Source organism: Carex rostrata, chromosome 13 (genome assembly GCF_964058835.1).
Source record: "Carex rostrata chromosome 13, lpCarRost1.2, whole genome shotgun sequence".
Lineage (NCBI taxonomy): Eukaryota > Viridiplantae > Streptophyta > Magnoliopsida > Poales > Cyperaceae > Carex > Carex rostrata.
Window position 1 is genome coordinate 3,161,353 of NC_135930.1, and position 26,473 is coordinate 3,187,825.

General features: G+C 35.8%; 3 protein-coding genes and 1 non-coding gene across 7 annotated transcripts in view; 3 read left to right on the plus strand and 1 right to left on the minus strand.

Moving 5' to 3' along the window:
- The window catches only part of LOC144564207 (uncharacterized), a 30,740-nt gene extending 26,208 nt beyond the window's left edge, over positions 1–4,532 (minus strand). The window contains exons 1-9 of one of the 4 annotated variants that reach the window (XM_078313769.1): positions 4,294–4,504; positions 4,078–4,186; positions 2,888–3,031; positions 2,746–2,804; positions 2,590–2,657; positions 2,423–2,474; positions 1,993–2,124; positions 1,615–1,745; positions 693–1,152 (exon numbers count right to left, since the gene is read on the minus strand). In XM_078313769.1, the coding sequence (XP_078169895.1) occupies positions 693–1,152; positions 1,615–1,745; positions 1,993–2,124; positions 2,423–2,474; positions 2,590–2,657; positions 2,746–2,804; positions 2,888–3,031; positions 4,078–4,186; positions 4,294–4,389 (1,251 nt within the window). In that variant the 5' untranslated portion in view covers positions 4,390–4,504. Of the gene's footprint in view, positions 1–692; positions 1,153–1,614; positions 1,746–1,992; positions 2,125–2,422; positions 2,475–2,589; positions 2,658–2,745; positions 2,805–2,887; positions 3,032–4,077; positions 4,187–4,293 lie in introns of all 4 variants that reach the window. The other 3 variants (XM_078313768.1, XM_078313770.1, XM_078313771.1) reach the window with 3 other exon arrangements.
- A 101-nt stretch (positions 4,533–4,633) lies between these two features.
- TRNAR-UCU (transfer RNA arginine (anticodon UCU)) lies at positions 4,634–4,706 on the plus strand. The gene has a single exon. It is a non-coding gene; the product is annotated as a tRNA-Arg (tRNA).
- Positions 4,707–8,170: 3,464 nt separating this feature from the next.
- Positions 8,171–10,869, plus strand: LOC144564098 (wall-associated receptor kinase 2-like). The gene is made up of 3 exons (XM_078313614.1): positions 8,171–9,054; positions 9,178–9,324; positions 9,695–10,869. The coding sequence occupies exons 1-3, from the start codon at positions 8,190–8,192 to the stop codon at positions 10,750–10,752; spliced, it is 2,070 nt and encodes a 689-aa protein (XP_078169740.1). The 5' UTR covers positions 8,171–8,189; the 3' UTR covers positions 10,753–10,869.
- Positions 10,870–13,152: 2,283 nt separating this feature from the next.
- LOC144564483 (uncharacterized) lies at positions 13,153–26,451 on the plus strand. The gene is made up of 7 exons (XM_078314080.1): positions 13,153–14,089; positions 14,204–14,350; positions 15,069–16,301; positions 18,600–18,655; positions 23,028–23,889; positions 24,007–24,156; positions 25,009–26,451. Exons 1-7 carry the CDS (start codon positions 13,216–13,218, stop codon positions 26,244–26,246), a joined length of 4,560 nt encoding a protein of 1,519 aa, XP_078170206.1. The 5' UTR covers positions 13,153–13,215; the 3' UTR covers positions 26,247–26,451.
- Positions 26,452–26,473: the final 22 nt, after the last annotated feature.

The following is a 26,473-nucleotide window of genomic DNA, read 5'->3' on the forward strand; positions in this document are numbered from 1 at the left end:
ACTTGCATTTTTAAAGTCCAAACAGTCGCTGTTCAACATGATACGTATGAAATTGTACTTGTACACCGAAATTTACATTTGTTTTATTTTTTTACTATTTTTTTAGATAGGTAATAAATCACTTAATATAAAGATTCTACTTCATTAATAGTAGTGATTTTCTACCTGTATAAAAAAATTGTAAAAAAATGTAAAATTTAGTTTTCAAGTACATTTTCATATGGAGATCATGTTGAACGGTTCAGATCGACTGTTTGGACTTTAAAAACGAAGAACTAATCTATAGTACGAACCAATCTGCGCTATGCATGGTACCATAGCCTCACTCTATATTATATATAGGTTTATATTGTAATTCCTTGTAGGTTTTTGCAAGGCACAGGATAACTTTGGGTACTACTAAAGTATAAGAAATTTTTATTAAACCCTTCTCTTTTATTCCCGGTTTGGTATCAAGACCTTAGATAAGGAAAGAACATCATCTTCTGGTTATAGAAATAAAATTAGAAAAATGGAACTATATGCACAAGATATATTAGATATAAATTTTAATTTTTCTTATGAAATACTATGAAAAGACGAATTAAATGCATGTGCAAAAATACTCCAGAAGGATACAGAAGATAAAAACATAATGTTTAACAAACTAGAATATTATAAAAGACTATGGTCTCATATATTAAAACATATACCTGGCTGATATCAGCACCGACTGAGACACCTTCAGCTAAAACCCTTCCCAGATCCGACACGTCACCAAACCCTAGATTCACACCTTGACCTGCTAGAGGGTGGACAGTATGAGCAGCATCACCCACTAGAACTACGTTTTTTACGGCATAGCTATTTGCATGTTTCAGCCGCAGAGGAAATGCCATTATATTTGACACCACCCCCAAAACCCTAGGCGGTACCTCAAATTTCTCTTTTGTGGACATCACTGTACCAGCAATAGAGTCGAGTAAATTACTCAAGCTGTTCGACTCAGGGTGCGGCCCATAGCCATTATTCAATGCATGGTTCACAGAGTTTACAAATTTATCTTTGTCCATGGATTTATGCTGTGTAGCTTGGTCCGGGGACATGGTCCACACAATATTGCTGTAGTTGTCACCAATTGGGAGAAGCGCAATGGGGCCCGCGGGGAGAAACCTTTGCAATGCAAGATTGCGAATCTTATCAGTAAAATTTAATAAGCATTGAGTTTCATCGATTAATACTTGATATAAAATAAATCTGCAAAATTTTCAACTAAGACCCCCAAAATTTTCTTAATATTTGCACATAAAATCCAATATCAAACTTAAGTGAATTGCTATATAACTGAAACAGGCATTAGGGTTGACCACAAATATGAGACATGCAAGGTTGCATTTGTAAATATTAAAAAATATTGAATTGCAAAATGGTTATGGTTACATATGCGAGAAAATATGGTAACCAACATATAACTAATACCATGTCATACAGAGAATCTAACTTTCAACTCAATAAAATCTAGTTCCCTTTTGTATTCTGTGAATGCCTCTTTCTGTAAGCTCTTTGAGTTTTATTGATGAATCAACATTTTGCCTCTTTATTTAGTTTTTATGAAGCATGGACAATACATTTTACCTTTGCCATGCACAGTGATTTTGTGAAGAGTGTTCAACTGTGCAAATTATGGCACTCTGGGGGTAATTCCAGCCAGTAGTTTTTATACCAGCCGCTTCTCTGACACGCGAGTTTGACCCGTCAGCCCCCACCTGAAATTAAATATACGATGGATAGGTTAGGTGGAACTATTTTCATACACATCCCATAGAAATTTACTAATAGTAGGTACGCTGATCCAAGATTGATTGATTTCGTTTGGGATCGCACTTTTAAGTACAACTACTGTTTTGCATTTAGTTTTGTTTATTTGTTCATTTATTCATCAAATTATTTGTCAACAAAGGAAGAAACAGTAAGAGAAAGCATATCGTTAAAGGAAGAAACAAATGAACATACCACCAATTTTGCATGCAGAGTTTCTCCATCAGTCAAATTTAACTTTGCAAATTTACTGTGGTTTACTTCTGACGGTAGAGTCAGTGATGCCAATCTAGTGGGGTGTATCATATTCTCAAAGCCTTCCTTCTTCTAATGCAAACAAATAGAAAGAAGTAATAATAATTAAAATTAGATAAATTAAATCTCCAGTGCACTTATTAAATAATTTTTAATTCTACAAACAACCAAGATTGTATTTACATGGCATTAGAAGACCTGACGAATATGGTAAATACTGTACAGTATTCTTCACCTCAAAAGCTTGAATAACCTCCGATTTAGCAAAAATTGCATAAATTCAACCTCAGATGGGAAACAAACCTCACAGTAAAAAAATTGAAAAAACAATGATAGAAAAAAAAATTTAAGGGAAAGAAATGGTTGAGACCTGTAAAGATAAAAGAAGAGAGTTGCAAAGCACTTTGTTCTCCACAACACACCTAAATCCACATTGATATAAAAAAAAAAAATTGAGCACTTTCAGAAAATCCAGAAAAAATATAATGCAAGAATTGAAAATTCTGGATTATGAAAAAAGAGAAGTTTCTAAATTACCCAAGGTATTCTTTTCCCACATCTCTAGCATTATATCTAGTGTACCCCAAACCAGTGTAATCCCACACCTGAAATATCAGTGTAGTTAAAATAATAAATACAATTATGTAGGCAAATAATGTGAGGGTAATTGCGTAATTTTTACAGAAGTATTACCTGCATTTGGTCAAAGAAAGCATGCCTCTGGTGTAGAACATGCTCCCATGCACCAATCTCTGTTCAAGAATTAAATAATGTTCTTCAAATGAGTAGAGTGATTAGAGGTTACTAATACAACTTTGAAAAATTACGCTCTTACCCTTGAAAAGGTTGATAGTAGCCGGAGTGACTGTACTAACTCTAGAATCGGGCATTTGATCCCTTTTTAAATAGCCTTTTGAAGCCAAGAAAGGGTTATCATCTATTACTGCTACCCTTAGATGCTTTGTCAGAGGCATACTAGCTTGTTAAAATAAGAAAAAGAAAAAAAAAAGGAAGGTAATTAGATTATATTCCCGTTCTCTTAGCAAACATTGACAGATGAGTGAGGCTACGGTACTATGCATAGCGCATATTGGTCCATACCATGGATCAATATCTCCATTTTCAAAGTCCAAGCAATCAATCTGAACCGTTCAACTTGATCTCCATATGAAAATGTACTTGCTGACTATATTTTATATTTTCTAGAATTTTTTTACTACTTTTTTAGATAGGTCAAAAATCACTTGATCTAAAGATTGTAGACCATTCAAAACTAGTGATTTTTAACATATCTAAAAAAATAGTAAAACAAGTACATATGAATTTTCATATGAAAATTACATTGAACATTTCATATTGACTATTTGGATTTTGAAAATCAAAATAATGATCCGTAGTACGGACCAATTTGCACTATACATAGTGCCATAGCCTCACTTAGTCTCACAATGACAGGTCCATTCTAACTTCTAATTCTCCACTTGTGTCAATTTTACTTGGACTACCAATTCAAGACCTGATTTTCATTCGGTAGTCTATCGCTCAGCAAAGGTAACAGGTGCAGGTAGAAACCAGCTGGTACATACATTACACACAAACTTAACAATAGTTCTTTGGACAAATATAAAAGTCAAACAGTGAATCTCATGAATTCAAGTCACCCGAGGTAACATATAATTTGTGAGTTCAAAACCGGTCTGTTCGTTATATACTAGCACGAATCTTAAAATGGCCCACGCATTACAGGCTTGGATTCTGATCTGACGGTCTGGATTGAAATTTAAAAATTCCTTTTCAGATGAGTAAGGTATTAAGCCAGCGGTACCATACCAGCTGGAACTGGTGCAGACTGGTACTGAAGAAAAACAGACAGGCTTGGATTCTGATCTGACGGTCCGGATTGAAATTTAAAAATACATTTTCAGATGAGTAAGGTATTAAGCCAGCGGTACAATACCAGCTGGAACTGGTACAGTCAACAGACTGGTACTGAATAAAACAGAAAGTGAAATTAAAAAACCCTACACAAAGAGGAAGCGAGAGTGAGCCCGACCATGCCTCCACCAACAATAGCCACGTCACACTCTTCTTGATTGTTCTCAATTTTCGCACCATCAAATTTCAATCCCTCCTCCTGCAACCACCACACGTAGTTTATATATACAATTTGCACTACTTTCTCCAGACTACAGTGCAAAGTATAAGCATAAAATGCGAAAGAGAAATAAAAGCGAAGCTCACAGAGGAGAGAATCCGAGACGAGTGTAAACCCCTACGCTGCGCAAAGAACAGCTCCCGTAGACCTGATCTCTGCAACATCAGTGTCGCGTACCTCATTCTTTCTTTCTTTCTGTTACTCCTGGTTTAACAAAAAAATGTACCGTGTCCAGGTATCGCCAGTTCAATTTCCGACGAAGGAGAGAGGCTGAAGTTTTGGTCGTTGTCGAGGAGGAAATCAGGCGAAGAGGTGTTAGTCGGTTAATGGGCCGAATTGGAAGTTAAGAACCGAATCCACTTCGGTGTGTTCCAGAGTTCCAGTTATACTAATTTATATAAAATATAAATAAATCCAAACAACAAAGCGCCCGTGGCCTAATGGATAAGGCGTCTGACTTCTAATCAGGCGATTGTGGGTTCGAGTCCCACCGGGCGTGCTCACTGGTTTTTTTTGTTTTTTATATTTCTCTCATGAACTCTTCACCTAATGTCTAACCAAAATTTCCAGTCATTTTTATTAATACCCTAAAAAAAAAGATATTTTTAAAACTGCCCCTTCCTTTGGGTCTTTTTTTCAAAACTCTCGACTGCCCGGCCCACGGGCGGCCCACCCTCCTAGCAGACCACTTGAGGCAGGGGTGGTCCCCTAGGGACCAGATCGGCCCTCTGCTGGGCAGTTTCTTTTTTTTTATTTTAGAGATCTTAATATTTTCATTTAAATAAAGTTTATTTTTTTTGTTTAAAGTGTATCCCAAAAAATAAAACATTTGATATATTTATGAGTGAGATGTCGTAATTAAGGACTTTGATTTAATATTTATGAGTGATATATTTATAACTTTGATTTAATTTGTCAGTTGGATATCACAAGTCCCTGTATACACAAGAAAATATTTGGTCTCTGTATCAGTCTAGACTTGCTGATTTACCAGCAGAGGTCAAATTTAGTGTTTTTAGTGCATTTCACTATACCAGAGGACTTTGTTTAGTGCTTGGCTACTGAGTTTGGACTTAGTACCATATCAGAGGTCAATCTAGAGTGTTTTGTGTATGGATAGAGATCTAATTTGAGGTTTTAACATATATTAGCAGCTCTACACTACTGTTTTAGTACCAGAAATAAAGAGAAGAATATCAAAGCTTCAAGACATCATTTAATCAAAATTTTTGAAATATCAACATTCTGTCAGAGTTTGAAAATTTTTGAATCAAAGCTAAGTCCTTAATTAGTATTATATTTAGACTTGTGATATCCAACTGACAAATCAAATCAAAGTTATAAAAAAGTTACGACGACATCACTGATAAATATATCAAATGTCTTATTTTTTGACATACACCCTAAACAAAAAAAACTAAACTTTATTTAAATGAAAATATTAAGATCTTTAAAAAAAAAGAAAAAAGAGAGAGAACCGCCTAGTAGAGGGGCGGTCTGCTAGGAGGGTGGGCCACCCGTGAACTGGGTGGTCAGGGCAGTTTTGAAAAAAACCCGAAGGCAGGGGGTAGTTTTAAAAAAATCTTTTTTTTTAGGGTATTAATAAAAATGGCTGCAAAATTTCCTTCCGCAAATTAAGCAACCGTAAGACGTTAAAATGCTGAAGATAAATTGGATATAACAGATCATGTATTGCAAATTTGCAATTATAGAAAAGGAAAATGGGAGCTAGAGAAGAAATTCTGCTAGTAATACATTTAGTTTAAAATTTTGAAGAAAAGGATAATTTTTTAATGATTTTGTTCAGGAAAACCATTTTCTCGTTTCAAGAGACTATATATTTTTTTAATATTGGAATAGTCATTTTGTTAGTTAGGATTAGTCACTCAATTATATATATAATCTTCATATATTAATTTTAAGAAAATGTCTAACTTAAGCTCACCATCATGAGCTACATTGTTTTTCTTTTTGCTGTTATAAAACCATGTAACAACCTTATATCAATGAAATGGGAGCATGACTCTTATTTTTTCTCAAAAAAGAAAAGAAAATGTTGGTTGTAAATTAATTAATATCAATGAAAATCATATATATGTAGCACAGTTGTCTAAAATACTTGCAGGAGGCTATATATTATATAGTAGAAAGTCATCACTAGTTAGGTTTATGATTAAGAGGGATTTGATCCTCTTTTAAAAAAAATTAAAAAATATATATATTGCTCATATCAAATGGGGATTTCATTTTTAAAGTTAACATGTTCCTTTAACTTTCTGCTTTCAATAGTGAAAAATATTCCTGAGAAGAGGATCATGGAGTAAGTTATCATGCCTTAAAAAGTAAAATCCCAATTGACATATTCAACTTTTCAATTTACTAGTTCAGAACCCAAACCAATGATTTAAAATATTTGTTTTCTTCCCACTTGTTATGACAACTAGGGCTGTAAACGAGCTGGGCCTTGGCTCAGCTCGTTAATTCTGGTTCGAGTCTGGACCGAGCGAACTGGACCTAGGTCTTTCGAGCCAAAAGCCTTGGCTCAACTTGTGACAAGCCAGTCCGAGCTAGCTCGCGAGCTGACGAGCTGGCTCACTGGGCTTTATTATACAAATTCAAAAATATAAAATAAGAAAACTCATTCATACATGCAACAGCTAAGCCCACTAAATATTATAAATACATGCAACAGCCAAGTCAATTCATGCAACAACCAAGCCAATTCATACAACATATAAATCAACACAAAAATCAGCTAATGGGCCGAGCTGGTTATGGACCGAGCTGGCTCAGTCTGAGCTGACCTCTGGCTCAACTTGTTTATTTTGGCCTGAGCCCGAGCTGAGCTGGCTCGTTAACAGCTCGGTCCACTATTGAGCGAGCTGTTAGCGAGCGAGCTAGAGGTGAGCCACGAGCTTTTTTGACAGCCCTAGCTTGACAACCCGAAAATATATGTAAAGGAACTCATTAGAAAATTCATGAGAAAATAGTCAAAATACTGTGAATAAATAACAATGATTGGATCAAATTCCTACGAGAATAAAATTTCTTTTCAGGAACTTCCAATTTTTTCTCTTTTACATATATAAAAATAATATATATATTTTCTCATAAAGTTTTAAATTAATTGAGCTTTCAATTAACTACAATTTTCTTTCCGGAACTGCCCTCTTAGATTTTGAAATTTAGTGAAAAAGTATGAGTTTTGGTACGTACCACTTCTCCCCTTTGTGGAACCGTAAATTTTGTTGTTTTTATAAAAATTTATGGGATCGAACCAATTTGTTGTTTTTTTAAATATATAGAATGATATTATTTTGTTATTTTTATTATGTAAGAGTATATTATTTTGGTTTTTTTTTTTTTTTTGTAGTCCTCAATTAGTCAATATATAGGTTTGAACTTGATTATATTCATCTTCTTTGGCAGAAATCTTGCGTCCGCCCCTGCCCAAGCACACTTAACTGCGAAGTTTCGATGAGATCCGATGCTTTAGTGCTGGTATGCTCGCATCCAACATTATGATTCTTTGATTGGCTGCATGAACATGAAATAAAAAAAATAAAAAAAATTCAAGAACCGTAATTGTATTATGAAGATATGCAAAGACTATCACGGAACAAAAAAATAATAACTTGCATGTTTTTTCAAGATTCTCCGGATAACTTGACTTTTTCTTCTTCTGATGTTGTCAATTCAAAAAAGCCTTTATGGTCTGGTCAGCGAAACTTGTGCTGTACGCTTGATTGTGAGAGTTATTAAAGAAAGTTTGTGGAAACTTGTAGTAGTGTGCATTAATTTCTACACGGAAACATTAAATTCTAGACACGGTTTTCTAATTACCAATTCGAGGAAAGTCCAATCTACTACTTTTCTCTGATCTTTAATCAGAATTGCACAGCTAATCAATTATATATGAATATGCATATGTTTTATAAAGAGTTGTTCATATATAGAAACTACTCGTAACAATATCAATATCATGCAGAGAGCAATGATCTCAATCCAACTTTTTCTTCTCCTCCTCCTCCAGTTCAAAAGCACTGAATCTACAAACACCTTCATGACTAAGGAGCCCGGGTGCCCAGAGAGCTGTGACGGCAGTGATATTCTTATCCCTTACCCTTTCGGCATAGGCCCAAATTGCTCCTTGTCTGAAGAATTCGTTGTCAATTGCGAATTCACTACTAGCGGTAACCTTAGTCCTACCCGTGGTTCATTTTTGATTGAGAACATAAGCCTGCCCTTAGGCCAGGCACGAACATTAGGCGGTGTAGCTTCAACGTGCGACGGCGTAAAAACAACAACAAACTTGAGTAATAACGCACCATTTCGGCTCAACACTGAGAAGAACAAATTTACAGTCACGGGGTGTAATACACTTGCCTATCTCCACCTTGACCCCAGTAGTGATTACTCAGTAGGGTGTTTTTCTTCCTGTGATAGTCAAGATACACTGAATAAGCATGGATCCTGCTCTGGAATTGGTTGTTGCCAGACAGATATCCCCAAAGGAACGTCAATCTTTTATGCTACTTTTGATGAGAGGTTCAACAACTCGAAGGTGCAGAACTTTAGTCCTTGCAGCTATGCTATGGTGGTGGAGGCATCTGAGTACCAGTTTAGCCCCTACGACATCACCAATGAGAAGCTGGCTAACCGATTAATGCCGATCGTGCTTGACTGGGCCATAGGAAACACAACGTGTGAAAACGCACAGACCAACAAATCATCCTATGCATGCAGAAGCGATCACAGTATTTGTTTAAACTCAAGTTCTGGTGGCTATTTCTGCAACTGCTTGGACGGCTATGAAGGCAATCCGTACCTTGATGAAGGCTGCCAAGGTCTTTTTCTCTCTCTCTCACTCTCTAATGTTCTTGCAGCTGCTCTCTCTTTATTTTTTTTTTACTTTTTACAATCTTTGCGGTGGTTGTCACATCAACTCATTGTGGCATATATTCATGCAGATATTGACGAATGTGCCGACCAAAATCCATGCTCCAAGCAAGGAAAGTGTCACAATCTTCAAGGAACTTATCGGTGCAGTTGTCCTTTCGGTTTGCGTAAAAATGATGGCGAGCAAGAATGTCATCTCAACGTTGCAATAGTTATAGGTTCGTTATTTTCTTTTCAAAGAGTGGATTTGGATGAGGCAAAAAATTAAATAGTGCTAATTTGGATTAGCGACTATTTCGTTATTTTCTTTTTAGAATAAATAACTCTCATCAAGTTTTGAATGTTGTGAGAAGTATACAAACGGGTAGTAATTAAGGATTAATTGTTTATCATAAGGATAAATAAAAAAATACAGTTCGTCGAAACTAGATTTTGCCTACTTAATTAGCTTGAATTTACCCATTATTCTATACCATAATAATTAAAATAAAAATTATCTGGTAATGGTAAGGGTATTTACAACTTTAGAATCAACATTTACAAATTTTTGCACTGGAAATTAAAGCAGGTTTGCACTAAATATTACAGGAACTGGTGTTGTTATTGTCGTGTTATCATTTCTTGGATTTGGTATATATGTGCTCCTAGAAAAAAGAAATCTTTCCAAAGTAAAAGAGAACTACTTTCAACTGCACGGTGGACGGATTCTGTTGGAGAAGATTAAATCTAAACAAGGATTTGGATTTACAATCTTTACAAAGCAACAAATAGAACAAATAACAAACAATTTTGACGGTGCAAATATTATTGGCCATGGAGGCCAGGGCACTGTCTATAAAGGAACTCAAAGAGATCAAACAATTGCCATTAAAAAGTGTAAGATAATCGATGAGAGCAAGAAGAAAGAATTCGGAAAAGAGATGCTTATTCTCTCACAAATTAACCACAAAAACATTGTAAGGATCCTAGGTTGTTGTCTAGAGGTGGAGGTTCCTATTTTAGTATACGAGTTCATTCCTAATGGTACTCTATATAGCTGTATCCATCACAAAAAGCAAGGATCACACATTTCTCTCGTGACCCGTGTAAGGATTGCACATGAATCAGCAGAAGCACTTGCCTACTTGCATACTTCAGCATCTCCTCCGATATACCACGGAGATGTGAAGTCTGCAAATATTCTCTTAGACCAAAATTACATGGCAAAGGTGTCTGATTTTGGAGCCTCCATACTAGCTCCAACAGATGACGCGCAATTGGTCACGCTTGTGCAAGGAACATTGGGGTACCTTGATCCAGAATACATGCAATCTTGCAAACTGACAGATAAGAGCGATGTGTATAGCTTCGGTGTAGTTCTTCTGGAGCTTCTAACCAGCAAGCCCGTAATTGATTATGATTTACCAGAAGAAAAGAGGAGTCTTTCATCTTGTTTCCTTTCTGCTATGAAAGAGAACAAAATACAAGAGCTTCTAGATGATGGAATTATACATGAAGATGACATGGAACTAATCAAGGCAGTTGCTGAGCTGGCTAAAAAATGTCTAAGTATGAAAGGGGAAGAGCGACCTATGATGAAGGAAGTAGCAGAAGAGCTTCATCGAATCAGAAAGTTTCAGGTGTTGAAATTAATGTTTTTGATATAATGTTTATTTTGAGTTAGTATTTTGGAATATAATACGGCAAAATATAAAATTGATTAGTATGACTATTAATTGGGCTATGCAGTGTTTAGATGAGCTATATAACTAATATTGATGTTGTAAATAAGCCATGTAATTAAGGCCTTGCGAAAACTGAGTTATATATATAATGAAACAATAAATTAACTAATAAATGAGAGAGAATTTTCTAGGGTCTCCTAGCGGCCACCTTTTATTTTGGGTAAATTTCGCTGGAGGTCACCAAACTTTGTTATTTGTCACGAATTGGTCACTCAATTTTGATTTGTCCCTTTTGAGTCACTCAACTTTGTTATTTGTTCCAATCAAGTCACTCAACGTTTTCCATCCAAATTTTTAACGGAATATGCTAATTCCGTTAGTTTTTTTGATGAAATATTCTAATTCCGTTAAAATTTTGGATGGAATGAGTATATTTCGTTAATTTTTTGGACGGAATAGGAATATTCTGTTAAAAATTTGGATGGAAAACGTTGAGTGGCTTGATTGGGACAAATAACAAAGTTGAGTGACTCAAAAGGGACAAATCAAAGTTGAGTGACCAATTCGTGACAAATAACAAAGTTTAGTGACCTCCAGCGAAATTTACCCTTTTATTTTACCCTAAAAATGCGACGCTAAATTAGATAATTTGCAAATCGCTATTTTTGAATAATCTAAAATTTTTAAATCAAGTGATTTTCCACCTATCTAAAAAGATAGTAAAAAAAATATAAAATATGATCTATAAAAGATTCAAATTAACTATTTGAACATTAAAAATTGTCTCATAGTACAAATTAATCCCAACTATACATAGTACCATAATCTAACTCAGCTATACACAAATTAATCCTCCTTTTACACAATATTAATTTTTTTATCGCATCTGATGTCTATGGTTAACGTTTTTATAGTAGTGTAAAACAAACGATTTTAATTATCATTCCAAAATAGAATTGAACAAAACAGAAAAAAAAAAAGAAAAAAAAAAGAAGAATACACACAGGTCATGCGTACTTGGTGTTGCGCATGATCATAGTACACAGCACCAAGCTGTGTTTGTGTTAAGTTTTGAATTTTTGAATAATTCATGAGATGGTGACTTAAAAAAAAAATCGGTTTATAAAATTTATGCGCATTTGACAATTGATAAAATAAACTAGTCAATTATTTAGTACAGCACAACTTCATATTGCTAGTCTGTCCGATACGTGTCAATCCGACACGGAAATATAGTGACCAGTTAAGAGTACGTACATGGAAGTATGAAATATGCACCTATCAGTTTCATGACAAGGCAAATCGTCATAATCTTATTATAATAATATTTTTTGTGGACATATTACTATCATGTGGGGTCAACCCACGCGGTCCCATCAAAGACTAACACTAGACTTAAGGCTTGGGGGTCCTAGTCTGTCAATAATTTAACGAATCACTAACACTTGGAAGACTAACACTTAATTAGGAGACTTTTGGACGTGGGGGTCCCAGCAAAGATAAGACTTGGAGACTAGGGGACGTGGGGGTTCCAGCGAAGACTAAGACTTGGAGACTTGGGGTTGGAACCGTATCCTCTCCGGAGTTTTTTCGTGCGGAGCTGTGCGGAGGTTTTAATCTAGTTTGTTCGTTTCGAATCGGACGGATCAGATCAGATTTTGCCCGAATTTAAAAAAAAAATTCAAAATTTGCGGAACTTTTAATCGGATCCGTCCGATCCGAAATGAACGGACCAGATTAAAAGCTCCGCGCGGAAAAACTCCGCAGATGATATGCTTCCACTTGGGGTTGGGGGCCAAAAAAGGATTTATTCCAAATTAAATTGAAAAGTACATGCAGTTAATAACTTAATATTGACTCAGATTCATTGCGGCATGTCATTCACTAAGGCTACACAAAGCAAGCTAATTAAAATTAGTAATTAATAATATGCAAGAGACAACGATATGTATACAGCTAATAAATCATATCATCGCTCATAAATATTTAACGAACCACAAATAATATTTCATAAGGATGCAAGTTATCTTTGATCTTTGATTGGCTGTATGAACATGAAATAAATAAATAAAAAGAACCACAATTGTATTTACGGAACAAAAAAAAGAAAAGCTTGTGTGTTTCCAAGATTATCCGTATAATTAACTTGGCTTCTTTTTTCTTTTCCTGATGTTGTCAATTCAGCCTTTATGGTCGACCAAACTTGTGCCGGGCTGTATTGTGAGAGTTGACAAGGAAAGTTTGTGGAAACTTGTAGTGTGCATTAATTTCTACGCATATGGTCGGCCAAACTTGTGGAAACTTATACAGGATTCTCCCAGTCGCTGTTGCTGCCACCAGCTCTGACCCAATTATTGAATCAATTATTTATGAATGTGCTTATGTTTTATAAAGAGCCATAGAAACTGCAAAAATAAGGGAATTACTCATACCACTATCAGTATCATGCAGAGAGCAATGATATTAATCCAACTATTCCTTCTCCTCCTCCTGCAATTCAAAAGCACTGAATCTGCAAACACCGTCATTGCTAAGCCCGGGTGCCCAGAGACCTGTGAGGGAAGCGATATTCCTATTCCTTACCCTTTCGGCATAGGCCAAAATTGCTCCATGTCTGAAGAATTCGTTGTCAATTGTGAAAACACTACTTACGGTATACCTAGTCCTTCCCATGGTTTATCTATGATTGAGAATATAGACCTGTACAATAGCCAGGCACATACAAAACTTGCTATAGCTTCCTCATGCGGAAGCACACCAAAAACCACAAACTTTAGTAATAACGCACCATTCCGGCTCAACACCGAGAAGAACAAATTTACGGTCATTGGGTGCAATACACATGCCTATCTCCACCTTGACAACAATAGTGATTACTTAGCTGGGTGTTTTTCTTCCTGTGGTAGCAAAGATACACTGAATAATTCTGGATATTCCTGCTCTGAAATTGGTTGCTGCGAGACATATATCCCCAAAGGAACATCTACTTTTAATGTTACTTTTGATGAGAGATTGATCAACAACTCGAAGGTGCATGACTTTAGTACTCGTTGCAGCTATGCTATGGTGGTGGCTTCTGAGTTCGTGTTTGACCCCTACTACGTCATCAATGGCGGGCTGGCTAACAGCTTAATGCCGATTGTGGTTGACTGGGCCATAGGAAACACAACGTGTGAAGACGCAAAGACCAACAAGTCATCCTATGCATGCAGAAGCTTTAACAGTGTTTGTTTAAACTCAACCAGTAGTTCTGGTGGCTATTTCTGCAACTGCTTGGACGGTTATGAAGGCAATCCTTACCTTGATGAAGGCTGCCAAGGTGTCTCTCTCTCACTCTAGATCTCCTGTTCTTGCAGTTGCTCTCTTTTTATTTTTGTTTACAATCTTTGTGTTGGTTGTGCCACATCAACTCATTGTTGCATATATCATGCAGATATTGACGAATGTGCAAACCAAAATACATGCTTCAAGCGAGGAAAGTGCCACAATCTTCAAGGAACTTATCGGTGCAGTTGTCGTTTCGGTTGGCGTAATAATGAATACGAACGAGAATGCCATCTCAACTTGGCAATAGTTATTGGTACGTTATTTTATTTTCAACATAAATATCATTAATTTAACAAGTTTTGAATGTTGTTAGAAGTATACAAAGAGGGAGTAATTAAGGATTAATTGTTTTTCAGGATAAAAAAAAAATTGCCTACTTAGCTTGAGGCTCAAAATCTGATCAAAATAGAACAGTCCGACCAACTCCAAACTTATAATTTTGTCTATCCAATTTAAGTCTGAATCAGAATTACAATATATAGACGGCATCAATTTAAGTTTCCAAGCATCAAACAGAAATGTCCAGAACAAAAGCAACACAAAGCGCGCACCATTAGCATTACTGTCTTAGCATGATATTTCCCCGGCGCCCTTTTAGAGTTCAAACCAGGAAAAAGGGAATATGTATCAAGCCTATCAACTAAAAAAAAAAATTGACAAGTATCAACTAAATTCTTACAGTTATTTGGCACATATAGTTCAGCATTTGGAGACTGATACCTCAATAGCCGGCTTGAGTCTACTATTTATAACACAGATTTCGTTCAAAAATCTGATGGTCCAAAGTTCCAAACATAAATAGGAGTATAGGACAATAGTTGTCTTTCGTAGGTTATGCAAGGTTGAACTAATAAGCATAAAATAGAAAAATAGGAGGGAATTTTGATTTGTTAATAAAAGAAAATGACTTGAAATATAATTAATTTCTTGCTTTGTTTTCTGACATTTATAAGCTTTATTGATGTACACAGGTATGACGATCCTGTTGGGTTTTGTTAGTGCCTGTAGCATTATATTCTCATATATTGCTATAGCCAAACGTATCAACTTGTATGAAGAGAGAAAACAGAAAAAGTTAAAAAAGAAGTTCTTCGATCAAAATCAGGGGTCGCTTCTCCAACAGCTAATAGCTTCCAATGAAGAGGCCACACAAAATACGAGAATTCTTACATTACAAGAGCTGGACAAGGCAACCAATGGATTCGATAATGCACTCATTCTTGGTCGGGGAGGTCATGGATATGTCTATAAAGGTATTTTATCTGATCAACGTGTCGTGGCCGTAAAAAGGTCCAAAATTGATGATCAGGTCGATGATCAGAGGTCCGTTACTCAGCAGGCTGCTGATCGGCAGGACGAAATCAATCAGTTCATAAATGAAGTGGTCATTCTTTCACAAGTCAACCATAGGAATGTTGTGAAACTCTACGGATGTTGCCTAGAGACCGAAGTCCCGCTGCTCGTTTATGAGTTCATATCGAATGGAACACTTTTTAAGCATCTCCATGTAGAGGAACATTGTTCCTTGACATGGAAACATCGGTTAAGAATTGCCCTTGAGGCTGCAGGAGCAATTTCCTATCTTCACTCATCTGCAGCCTCTATATCAGTTTTGCACAGAGACATAAAATCAGCAAACATTCTATTGGATGATTATTTCACAGCAAAAGTGTCAGATTTTGGGATCTCAAGATCTGTCCGAATAGATCAAACCGGTGTAAGTACTATAGCTATCCAAGGGACACTCGGGTATTTAGACCCTGAGTACTATTCCAATTTCCGGTTAACCCAGAAAAGTGATGTATTCAGCTTTGGTGTCATTCTAGCAGAATTGCTAACAAGAAAAAAACCATTATTCTTTTCTAAGATGTTTGAAGGGGGCAATCTCATTGGATATTTTTGTTCTGCTATGCAAGAGAACCGTCTTTTTGAGATTCTGGATCCCCAAATTGTGAATGAGGAGAACAGTACAGAACTCGAAGCTGTTGCCAAGCTTGCAGAAATGTGTTTGAGATTGAAAGGAGAAGAAAGGCCAACGATGAAGGAAGTGGAGGTACAACTCGATGTCTTGTGGCGGTCCGACCAACAGCAAAAACATCCTCGGACGTCTCAGAGTTTGGAGGAGAGGCAACTTATGCTACTTTACTCCGCTGCAGAAATAGAAGAGCAACAACCATCATCTGAATTTTTTTCTGCAAAAGAACGCTTTTCATTATAATATATAATGTCAGTAATTATCAAATTTTAGTTGTAATGTGAGTTGCTCAATACTTGCTAAATGCAGTTCTTTAGTTTTTCACATATCCCTGAAGAAATTATGTATTATCCTTGAATCTTGATGTTTTGTCATTTTTGTAATTGGTGTACTTATTTACTTGATGTAATTTGAATGCTGAGTTTGAGTAATTTTCAAATGTTTATATTCTGTAATAATGCACCAATTTATAGTTATTCATCATTTTTTTATGGTTAGTGGTTAATCACTACTATATTGAAAAGTTAATTATATAATCCTATATTCTATCTTCTCATATAAAATAAAAATAAATATTTGCATTCATACCCAATAATCCTAGAATTTAATCTCAATCTCACTCTACGACCGGATCCAATTCTTTGACCGCCGTCGAGCTTTAACGACAACTGGAATTACTCATCGTCGCACTGTGATCGAAATGGGACTCTACGCTCTGAGCTCCAAAGATATCTCACTCTCAGCTCCGGTCGCTTCCCTTTCTCTCATTTTCTTCTCCGCTAGAAGAGATAGTACCGAGAGAGAGCGAATGGTGTTGTGTCAGATATAAGGCCTACAAGGAGTAAAAATGACTGAGTTGGGTGGAGGTGGTGGCTGATCTAAATTGCCAAGAGAGAAAAAGAAGTGGGTGATGAATCCTATACGGAAACGGGTAAGTCCATCAAAAAGTCATCTATAAGGTAATTTGTCATCAGTTAGTTATTCATCAATTATGAATTATAAGCAATGTTACTACATTCATGTGGTGTATCTGTAATAATTCATGCTTGGACATGAACCCCACAAACTCCGATTTGAGCACTTAGGCTTGAGATCACTGTGCAATCAAAATAATACGGGTGTTGACACTAACTACTGATGCCAAGTCCAATGCAAAAGTTTTGTTTAATCGAGCGTAATTTGGTACAACTCCATAATAGTAAAATCTGAAAATCTGGATGGGAGAACCATAATTGGGTGGCACATTTTATGAGGTAAATATTCACTAATCTTAATACCTCGAAACGATCTCTTAGTACTGTCAATTCAAACAATTATAAATGATTCAAAAATAAGTTCATAAATTTAAGCATCACAGGAGTACATTCATAGTATGATTATGATATACTCATAAGTCATAACACTATCATTATCTCAACAATTTAAATAGAATTTCAACGAAGTAAGTTTTTCATTCACAAATAATCTCAACGAAAACTGATGGTTGGGATCGGAATAAGAGGTTTGTGTTATTCCCAAAGAATAACAGCAGATTTATTTCCGTGAAATTGAGCTTTCAATTAACTACAATTTTACATTGTATGCAGTAATATTTTTCCCAACTAATTTACATTCTCCAAACCAAACCACAAAGTAAACATGCAATATTTAAGTATCTTACTAATATTGATTCAGATAATTTATTGATGCATGCATGTCATACACGGCTACACAAAGCATGCTACAATTAATATGCAAGAGACAGCGATGTATACATGAAAGGTATATGATACAGAGAGAGAGAGAGAGAGAGAGAGTAGAATCAAATTATAATTCTCATTTCTTGATTAGTTTAATTACATGCTATTATCCTTTATATAAGGATGCTTTACATTCTTGTTAACAGCTACCAGTTTCTCTTAGTTTCTCTAACTAACTATACTAACCAGTCAATCAATCATAACAGGATTCCTAACTAATCCTATCTGACTGGTTGTTGCAAGCTTCCTCTAATGATACAGCTATGCAGATGTGTATTTTTCTCAATTCTGTCAATTATATATGATTCTTTGATGGTTGTATGAACATGAAAAAAAATAAAATAAATAAATAAGAATCAAGAACAATAATTGTAATTATGAAGCTCCTCTCGTGCTTCCTCCTCTACAGAATACAAATATATAACATCTAATTAATATACCATAAAAATATTCATACCAAATTACTAAAATGAAACTTTACAAGTAATAGCTAAACTTGTGGCGAAGGTAAATGCACATGTCGCCAGCTTGAGTTTTTTTGTTATGGTATAACTCAGTCTCTTCATCATCCCCCACAGCCTGCCTTTGTGCTTCATCAAACCGTTCAGTACAGGAGTGACCAATAGGCTCATCAAATAGGTAATAGATCGCTGAACCTCCTCTCGTGATTCAGCAGATGGTCCGTAGTCAGAATGATCTCTTTCATTACTAGTAATAGTAGCTTCATCTAAGAGGAACAAAAGACGAGTGAATATATATAATGAAATAACAATGAATATTTTTTGTAGAATTGAAACATAATACAAATGATTGGACTTATTACCTTTTGGAGATGCAGCCTCGGGTTTTTCGTCCAATATCACATTGAAGTTCTCCATATCAAACACTAAAAATCATTAATTAACAAGCATTATCATTCTGTTATAATTTAGATAATCATGAGAATGAGATATACATTGGAGAAATTAAACAATTTACATGTGAATTCGAGATGTAGGTCATGCATACTAGGTGTTGCGCATGATCATAGTGCACAGCACCAAGCTGTGTTTGTGTTAAGTTTTGAATTTTTTAGATATTAATGGTATCATAAGAATTTTGAAATATTGAGATGGTAACTAAAAAAAATCGGTTTATAAAATATATGCGCATTTTATAATAGATAAAATAAATGAGTCAATTATTTAGTACAACACAACTTCAATATTGGTAGTCTGTCTGAAACGTGTCAATCCGACAAGGAAATATAGTGATAAGTTAAAGAGTAGGTACCATGGAAGTATGAAATATGTAGCTATCAGTTTCCATGTCATGTGTGTATACAACACCCGACAATATTCCGAGAATTTAACATTTTACAATGGATTATGACAAGGCAAAGCTTCATAATATGATTATAATAATGTTTTTTTGCGGAAATATTACTATCATGTGGGGTCAACCCACGCGGTCCCATCAAAGACTAACACTAGCTAAACTTGAAGACTTGGGGGTCCCAGCGAAGGCTAACACTGGACTTAGGAGACCTCAATTCCAATATCTCTTTATCTTAATTCTGTCAATAATTTAACGAATCACAAAATAATATTTCATAATTAAGGAATCAAGTTATTTTTCATCATTCTGTCAATTATTCTTTGATTCGATGTATGAACATGAAAGATAAAAAAGATGAATCAGAACCATAATTGCATTTATAAAGTTATTAAGCACCATTACCGAACAAAAAAAATTATGTTTTTTAAAGATTATCCGGATAACTTGCTTTTTTTTTATGATAATAAAAAAAAAGAAAAAAAAATTTATCCCCCAACTTCAATCCTCCGTTTTTCTCTGGACTTAGTTATAATCCTCTAACCGTGAGTTAATCCTCTAATCTAACAGTCAAAGTCGTTAGTAACTTTCTAAATTGTCTCTCTCCAATTAGCGACTTTGTAAATCGACTCTCACTTCCAGTTGGCACCCAAGTTATCTCTAATGGCGGAGCCATTTCGATCTCCCTCGCTCAAACAATCCCCTCCCCCAATTCTCCCTCTCGGCTCGCTGTTGAACTTCCTCTGTCTACCGTCGGAGACAGAACGAATCCATCGATCGGCTAGGATGTCACCTCCAGAGAAACAACCCTCTCTCTCTCTTTTTTGAAAACCTGATAGTGGCTGGCTGCCTAGGTGAGTTTTTATTGAATGTTAAAAATTGTCTTACTTCAGTTTCACTCAGGAAACCTTCACCACACATACAAAAAACTAACATGCTAAAATTCAGAGTATTGCACTAGAATAAAATGACAGCTAGTTCTAAAAACAACCTCCATCAACTCAATCTGGTTCTTCAATGAGATTGTGATTCCTGTTCATCATTCCTGGGCCACAATAGTTCATCCACAGCTTTGTATCTTCAATGATTCGACCAACTAACACCCCTAGTGGCACAAGTGTCCCAGTGAAAATCCTGTTGTTGCTTTGCTTCCAAATCATCCAACGCGTGCACATAAATAGTGAATTCCAAATCTTGCTACGTACATCTCTCTCCCTCCATTTTAGCTTGCCTTTGTGAGAACACTATGATTTCCTTAACTGTTGTCTTTGGTATCATAATCTGAAACCCAAATTGTTGTGCTAACTCAAACCAAACCTGAACCGCATTAGGACATAGAAACAAGAGATGGAGTGTTGATTCGGAAGGGCAATTTTGGGACATCACACGTGAATTTTGGTCTCCCATGTTTCTTCTTGTCATAATCTCTCCCATGAGGATCTTGTCTTGGATCATGAGATAAGAAAAAATACACACAATTGGCGGTATGGCTAACCTCCAAATGTATGCATGATCAAAACTTATTCTCCCTCCAATTTTGAGCATCTTGTATAGTGAACTAGCCGTATATGCACCACTAGCTGTCCATTTCTACAAGACAGTATCACAAGAATCCTTCGCCGATGCTAAAGATAGTTTGCAAATCACCACTAACTGGTCTCTAGCAGCCACCTTTTATTTTACCCTAAAATTGCGATGCTAAAGATAGTTTGCAAATCACTATTTTTGAATAATCTGAAATTTTTAAATCAAGTAATTTTTCACTTATCTAAAAAATAGTAAAAAAATATAACATATGATTAATTTACAAGTACATTTTCATATAGTCATTATATTTAAAGATTCAAATTAACTATTTAAATTTTAAAATTTGTTTCATAATACAAATTAATCCGAGCTATGCATAGTACCATAATCTTACTCAACTATACACAAATTAATCCTCCCTTTACACATTATTATTTTGATTTTTTTATTGCATTGATCCATGTATGATATGCCACCTATGGTTAACGTTTTTATAGTAGTGTAAAAGAAATGTTTTTTCATTCCAAATGGTACTGAATAAAATAGAGAAAAAAAAAACATAAACATAGGTCATGCGCACTCGGTGTTGTGCACAGCACCAAGCTGCATGCGTTTGTGTCAAGTTTTGAGGTTTTTTTAGAGATCAATGGTGTTATAAGAATTTTGAAATATTGAAGTGGGAACTTAAAAAAATTGGATTTTTATAAAATATATGCACATTTGACAATTGATAAAATAAATGAGTCAGTTATTTAGTACGTACAGCACAACTTCAATATTACTAGTCAGTTAAAAGTACGTACGTACCATGGAGGAATGAAATCCGCTGCTATTCTCTTGTGAACAGTAACCCTACTACTGCTTTTCCGAATCCAACCATTTAATTTTTTTCGGGAACGAATCTCAAAGCAACTTTTTTCAAAACTTTTCTGTGTCCACATCTCGAAACAATATAATTCAATGATTGGATTTGGAAAAGCAAAGGTAGTAGGAACACTATTCATGCACGAGAATAACAACATATTTTGATCCGTACCATGGAAGTATGAAATATATATGTAGCTATAAGTTTCCATGTCATGTGTGTATACAACACCCGACAATATTACGAGAAATTAACTTTTTTTACAATGGATTATATATAGGGGTGAAAACGGAGCGGATACGGAGCGGATAATGCTAATACCATATCCGCATCTGTCGGATAATGAGCGGATACGGATACGGATACGGATAGTAAACGGATATCAAAATTCAAAACCAAATCCGCCTTAAACGGATACGGATACGGAACGGATAGTCCACGGATACGGATTCGAATACGGATATAAAACGAATAATGGTCGGATAATTAAGATATATGAACTTCTAAAATACAAATATTAATTAAAACATTAAATATAAATATTAATGAACTTATAAGAGATGAAAGATAATCTATTCATATAATATATATATATCAAATAAGTGTATGGTAACAAAAGATGTTGTGGTGTAGTGGTTTGAAGCTTGGTCATAAGGCATTGAGATGGGAGGACATGGGTTCAAATCTCACCTATAGCAAATATTTATTCCTCTTTTATATGGGTTTGGCCAAATTATCCGAATCCGGATAATCCGGATATCCGCTCCGTTTAGGACTCCGAATCCGTATCTGTATCCGTATCCGGATCTTTTATGGATTTCCGAAAATTATCCGAATCCGTATCCGGGAATTATCCGAATCCGGATTATCCGGATTCGGATTATATCCGGATACGGAGCGGATATCCGCCGGATAATCCGGCTCCGTTTTCACCCCTAATTATATATGAGTTATGACAAGGCAAATCTTCATAATCTTATTATAATAATGTTTTTTTTTGCAAAAATATTATAATAATGTTAATAGACTGTCTTTCGGCGTCAACCCACGCGGTCCCATCCAAGACTAAGACTTGGAGACTTGGAGACTAAGTCCAATATGTCGTCTAAGACTAATACTTGGAGAGGGGTCCCAGAAAAGACATTATGAAAAACTTATATATGGTGGATCACGGTTGATTGTGAGAGTTTGAGGAGGAAAGTTTGTGGAAACTTGTAGTGTGCATTAATTTCTACACGTAAACATTACTGATCTAGACAGGGTTCTCTAACCAATTCGATGAAAATCCAAGCTACTATACTTTTTCTCGGATATTTCGTCGGAATTGAACAGCAAGTACCGACGCTGGCTTGGGCCCCGCTGAATTATTGAATCAATTATATATGAATGTGCATATGTTTTATAAAGATATGTCCATAAAAGCTAGAAAAATTAGGGAATTACTCATAACACTATCAGTATCATGCAGAGAGCAATGATTTTAATCCAACTTTTTCTTCTCTTCCTGCAGTTCAGAAGCATTAGATCTGCTAACCCCATGATGGCTTTGCCCGGGTGCCCAGAGAGCTGTGAGGGCAGTGGTATTCTTATTCCTTACCCTTTCGGCATAGGCCGAAATTGCTCCCTGTCTGAAGAATTCGTTGTCAATTGCGAAAACACTAACGATATACCTAGTCCTTACTGTGGTTTATTCATGATTGATAATATAGACTTGCCCTATAACCAGGCAAGTACCAAACTTGCTATAGCTTCCTCTTGCGGCAGCACACCAACAACAACAAACTTTAGTAATAACGCACCATTTCAGCTCAACACCAAGAAGAACAAATTTGTAGTCACTGGGTGTAATACACTTGCCTATCTCCACCTTGACAACAGTAGTGATTACTTAGCAGGGTGCTTTTCTTCCTGTGCTAGCCAGAACATACTGAAGTATGAATATTTCAATGGTGCCTATGAAAATTTCTGCTCTGGAATTGGTTGCTGCCAAACAGATATCCCCAAAGGAACGTCTACCTTTTATGTTACTTTTGATGAGAGATTGATCAACAACTCGAAGGAGCATGAGTACTCTAGTCCTTGCAGCTATGCAATGGTGGTGCATCATGAGGCTTCATCCGAGATTTACCCCTACTACTTCCCCAATGGCGAGCTGGCTAACAATACGGAGCTGGCTAACCAAACAATGCCGATCGTGCTTGACTGGGCCATAGGAAACACAACGTGTGAAGATGCACAGACCAATAAATCATCCTATGCATGCAAAAGCGATCACAGTGTTTGTTCTAACTCAACCAGTAGTTCTGGTGGCTATTTCTGCAGCTGTAAGGACGGTTATGAAGGAAATCCTTACCTTGATGAAGGCTGCCAAGGTCTTTCTCTCTCTCTCTCACTCTCTCCAGTTTTTGCAGTTGCTCTCTTTTTATTTATTTTATTTTACAATCTTTGCGGTAGTTGCCACATCACCTCATTGTGGCATATTCTTGCAGATATTGACGAATGTGCCTACCAAAATCAATGCCCCAAGCCAGCTGGAAAGTGTCACAATCTTCCAGGAACTTATCAGTGCAGTTGTTCTTTCGGTTGGAGTTCTAATGATGACAAGCAAGGATGCCATTTCAACGTGGCAATAGTTATAGGTCTGTGATTTTCTTTTCATAATAAATAACTTTTATCAAGTTTTCTATGTTGTTAGAATTAAGGATTAATTACTTTTCAAGATAAATTAAAAATATTCGCTGAAACTAAATTTTGCCTACTTAATTAATTGGCTTGATGTGCAAAATCTGATCAAAATAAAACAATCCGACCCACTCGAAACTTATAATTGTATCTGTGATCTATCCAATTTAAGTCTGAATTACAATATATATACGGTGTCAATTTAAGTTGCCATGCATCAAACAGAAATGCCCAGAACAAAAGCAACACAAAGCACGCACCATTAGCCATATATACTATATATCTTAGCATGATATTACCCTGGCGCCTTATTAGAATTGAAATTAGGAAAATGGTAATTTGTACTGTACCAAACCTTGCAATTAAAGAAAAAATTGACAATTATCAACTAAATCCTTACAGTTATGTGGCACATATAGTTCAGCATTTGGAGACTGATACCTCTATAGCCCGCTTGAGTCTAATATTTAGAACACAGATTTCTACCATTTCGTTCCAAAATCTAATGAAACGTATATATCTTCGTAGGTTATGCAAGGTTGAACTAATAAATATAAAACAATAGAAAAATAGGAGGGAATTTTGATTTTATTAATAAAAGAAAATGATGTAAAATATAACAAGAGAACGGGGCGGTAGCACAGTTCACTAGGAAAAAGTCCATGGACTGTTGATACCCAAAGGTCAAGATAGTTTGAGCCCCGCTCACCGCTTCGCATAGGTTGCAAAGCTTTCAAAAAAAAAATGTAAAATATAACAAATTTCTTGCTTTTCGTTCTAACATTTATATGCTTTATTAATGTACACAGGTACGACAATCACGCTGGGTTTTGTTACTGCCTGTATCATTATATTCTTATGTATTGTTATAGCCAAGCGTATCAACTTGTTTAAAAGCAGAAAACAGGAGAAGTTAAGAAAGAAGTTCTTCGATCAAAATCAGGGGTCGCTTCTCCAACAACTAATAGCTTCAAATGAAGAGGCCACACAAAATACGAGAATTCTTACATTACAAGAGCTGGAAAAGGCAACAAACGGATTCGATAATGCACTTATTCTTGGTCGAGGAGGTCATGGATATGTCTATAAAGGTATTTTATCTGATCAACGTGTCGTGGCCGTAAAAAGGTCCAAAATTGATGATCAGGCTGATGATCAGAGGTCCGTTGCTCAGCAGGTCGCTGATCGGCAGGCCGAAATCAATCAGTTCATAAATGAAGTGGTCATTCTATCACAAGTCAACCATAGGAATGTTGTCAAACTCTACGGATGTTGCCTAGAGACCGAAGTCCCACTGCTCGTTTATGAGTTCATATCGAACGGAACACTTTTTAATCATCTCCATGTAGAGGAACATTGTTCCTTGACATGGAAACATCGGTTAAGAATTGCCCTTGAGGCTGCAAGAGCAATTTCCTATCTTCACTCATCTGCAGCCTCAATATCAGTTTTACACCGAGACATAAAATCAGCAAACATTCTATTAGATGATTATTTCACAGCAAAAGTATCAGATTTTGGGATCTCAAGATCTGTCCAAATGGATCAAACAGGCATAGATACAATTATCCAAGGCACACACGGGTATTTGGACCCGGAGTACCATTCCACTGCTCGGTTAACCCAGAAAAGTGATGTATTCAGCTTTGGTGTTGTTCTAGCTGAATTGCTAACAAGAAAAAAGCCATTATTCTCTTCTAGGTTGTTTGAAGGGGGTAATCTCATTGGATATTTTTGTTCTGCTATGAAAGAGAACCGTCTTTTTGAGATTCTTGATCCCCAAGTTGTGAATGAGGAGCATAAAACAGAACTCGAAGCCGTTGCCAAGCTTGCAGAATTGTGCCTGAGATTGAAAGGAGAAAAAAGACCAACAATGAAGGAAGTGGAGGTACAGCTCGATGTCTTATGGCGGTCCGACCATCAGCAAAAACATCCTCTGACGTCTCAAAGTTTGGAGGAGAGGCAACGTAGGGCACATTACTCCACTTTAGAAATTGAACAACCACATCCATCATCTAAATTTTTCTCGGCAAAAGAAGGCTTTTAGTTATAATGTGAGTAATTATCATATTTTAGTTGTAATGTGAGTTGCTTGTTACTAGTGATCAAAAAGTTGCTTATTAATTACTTGATAAATGTAGTTCTTTATCTTTTCTTATATTCCTGCATAAAATTGTATGTATTATTCTTGAATCTTGATGTTTTGTATTTTTGTAATTGGTGTACTTATTTACCTGATGTAATTTGAATACTGAGTTTGAGTAATTTTCATCA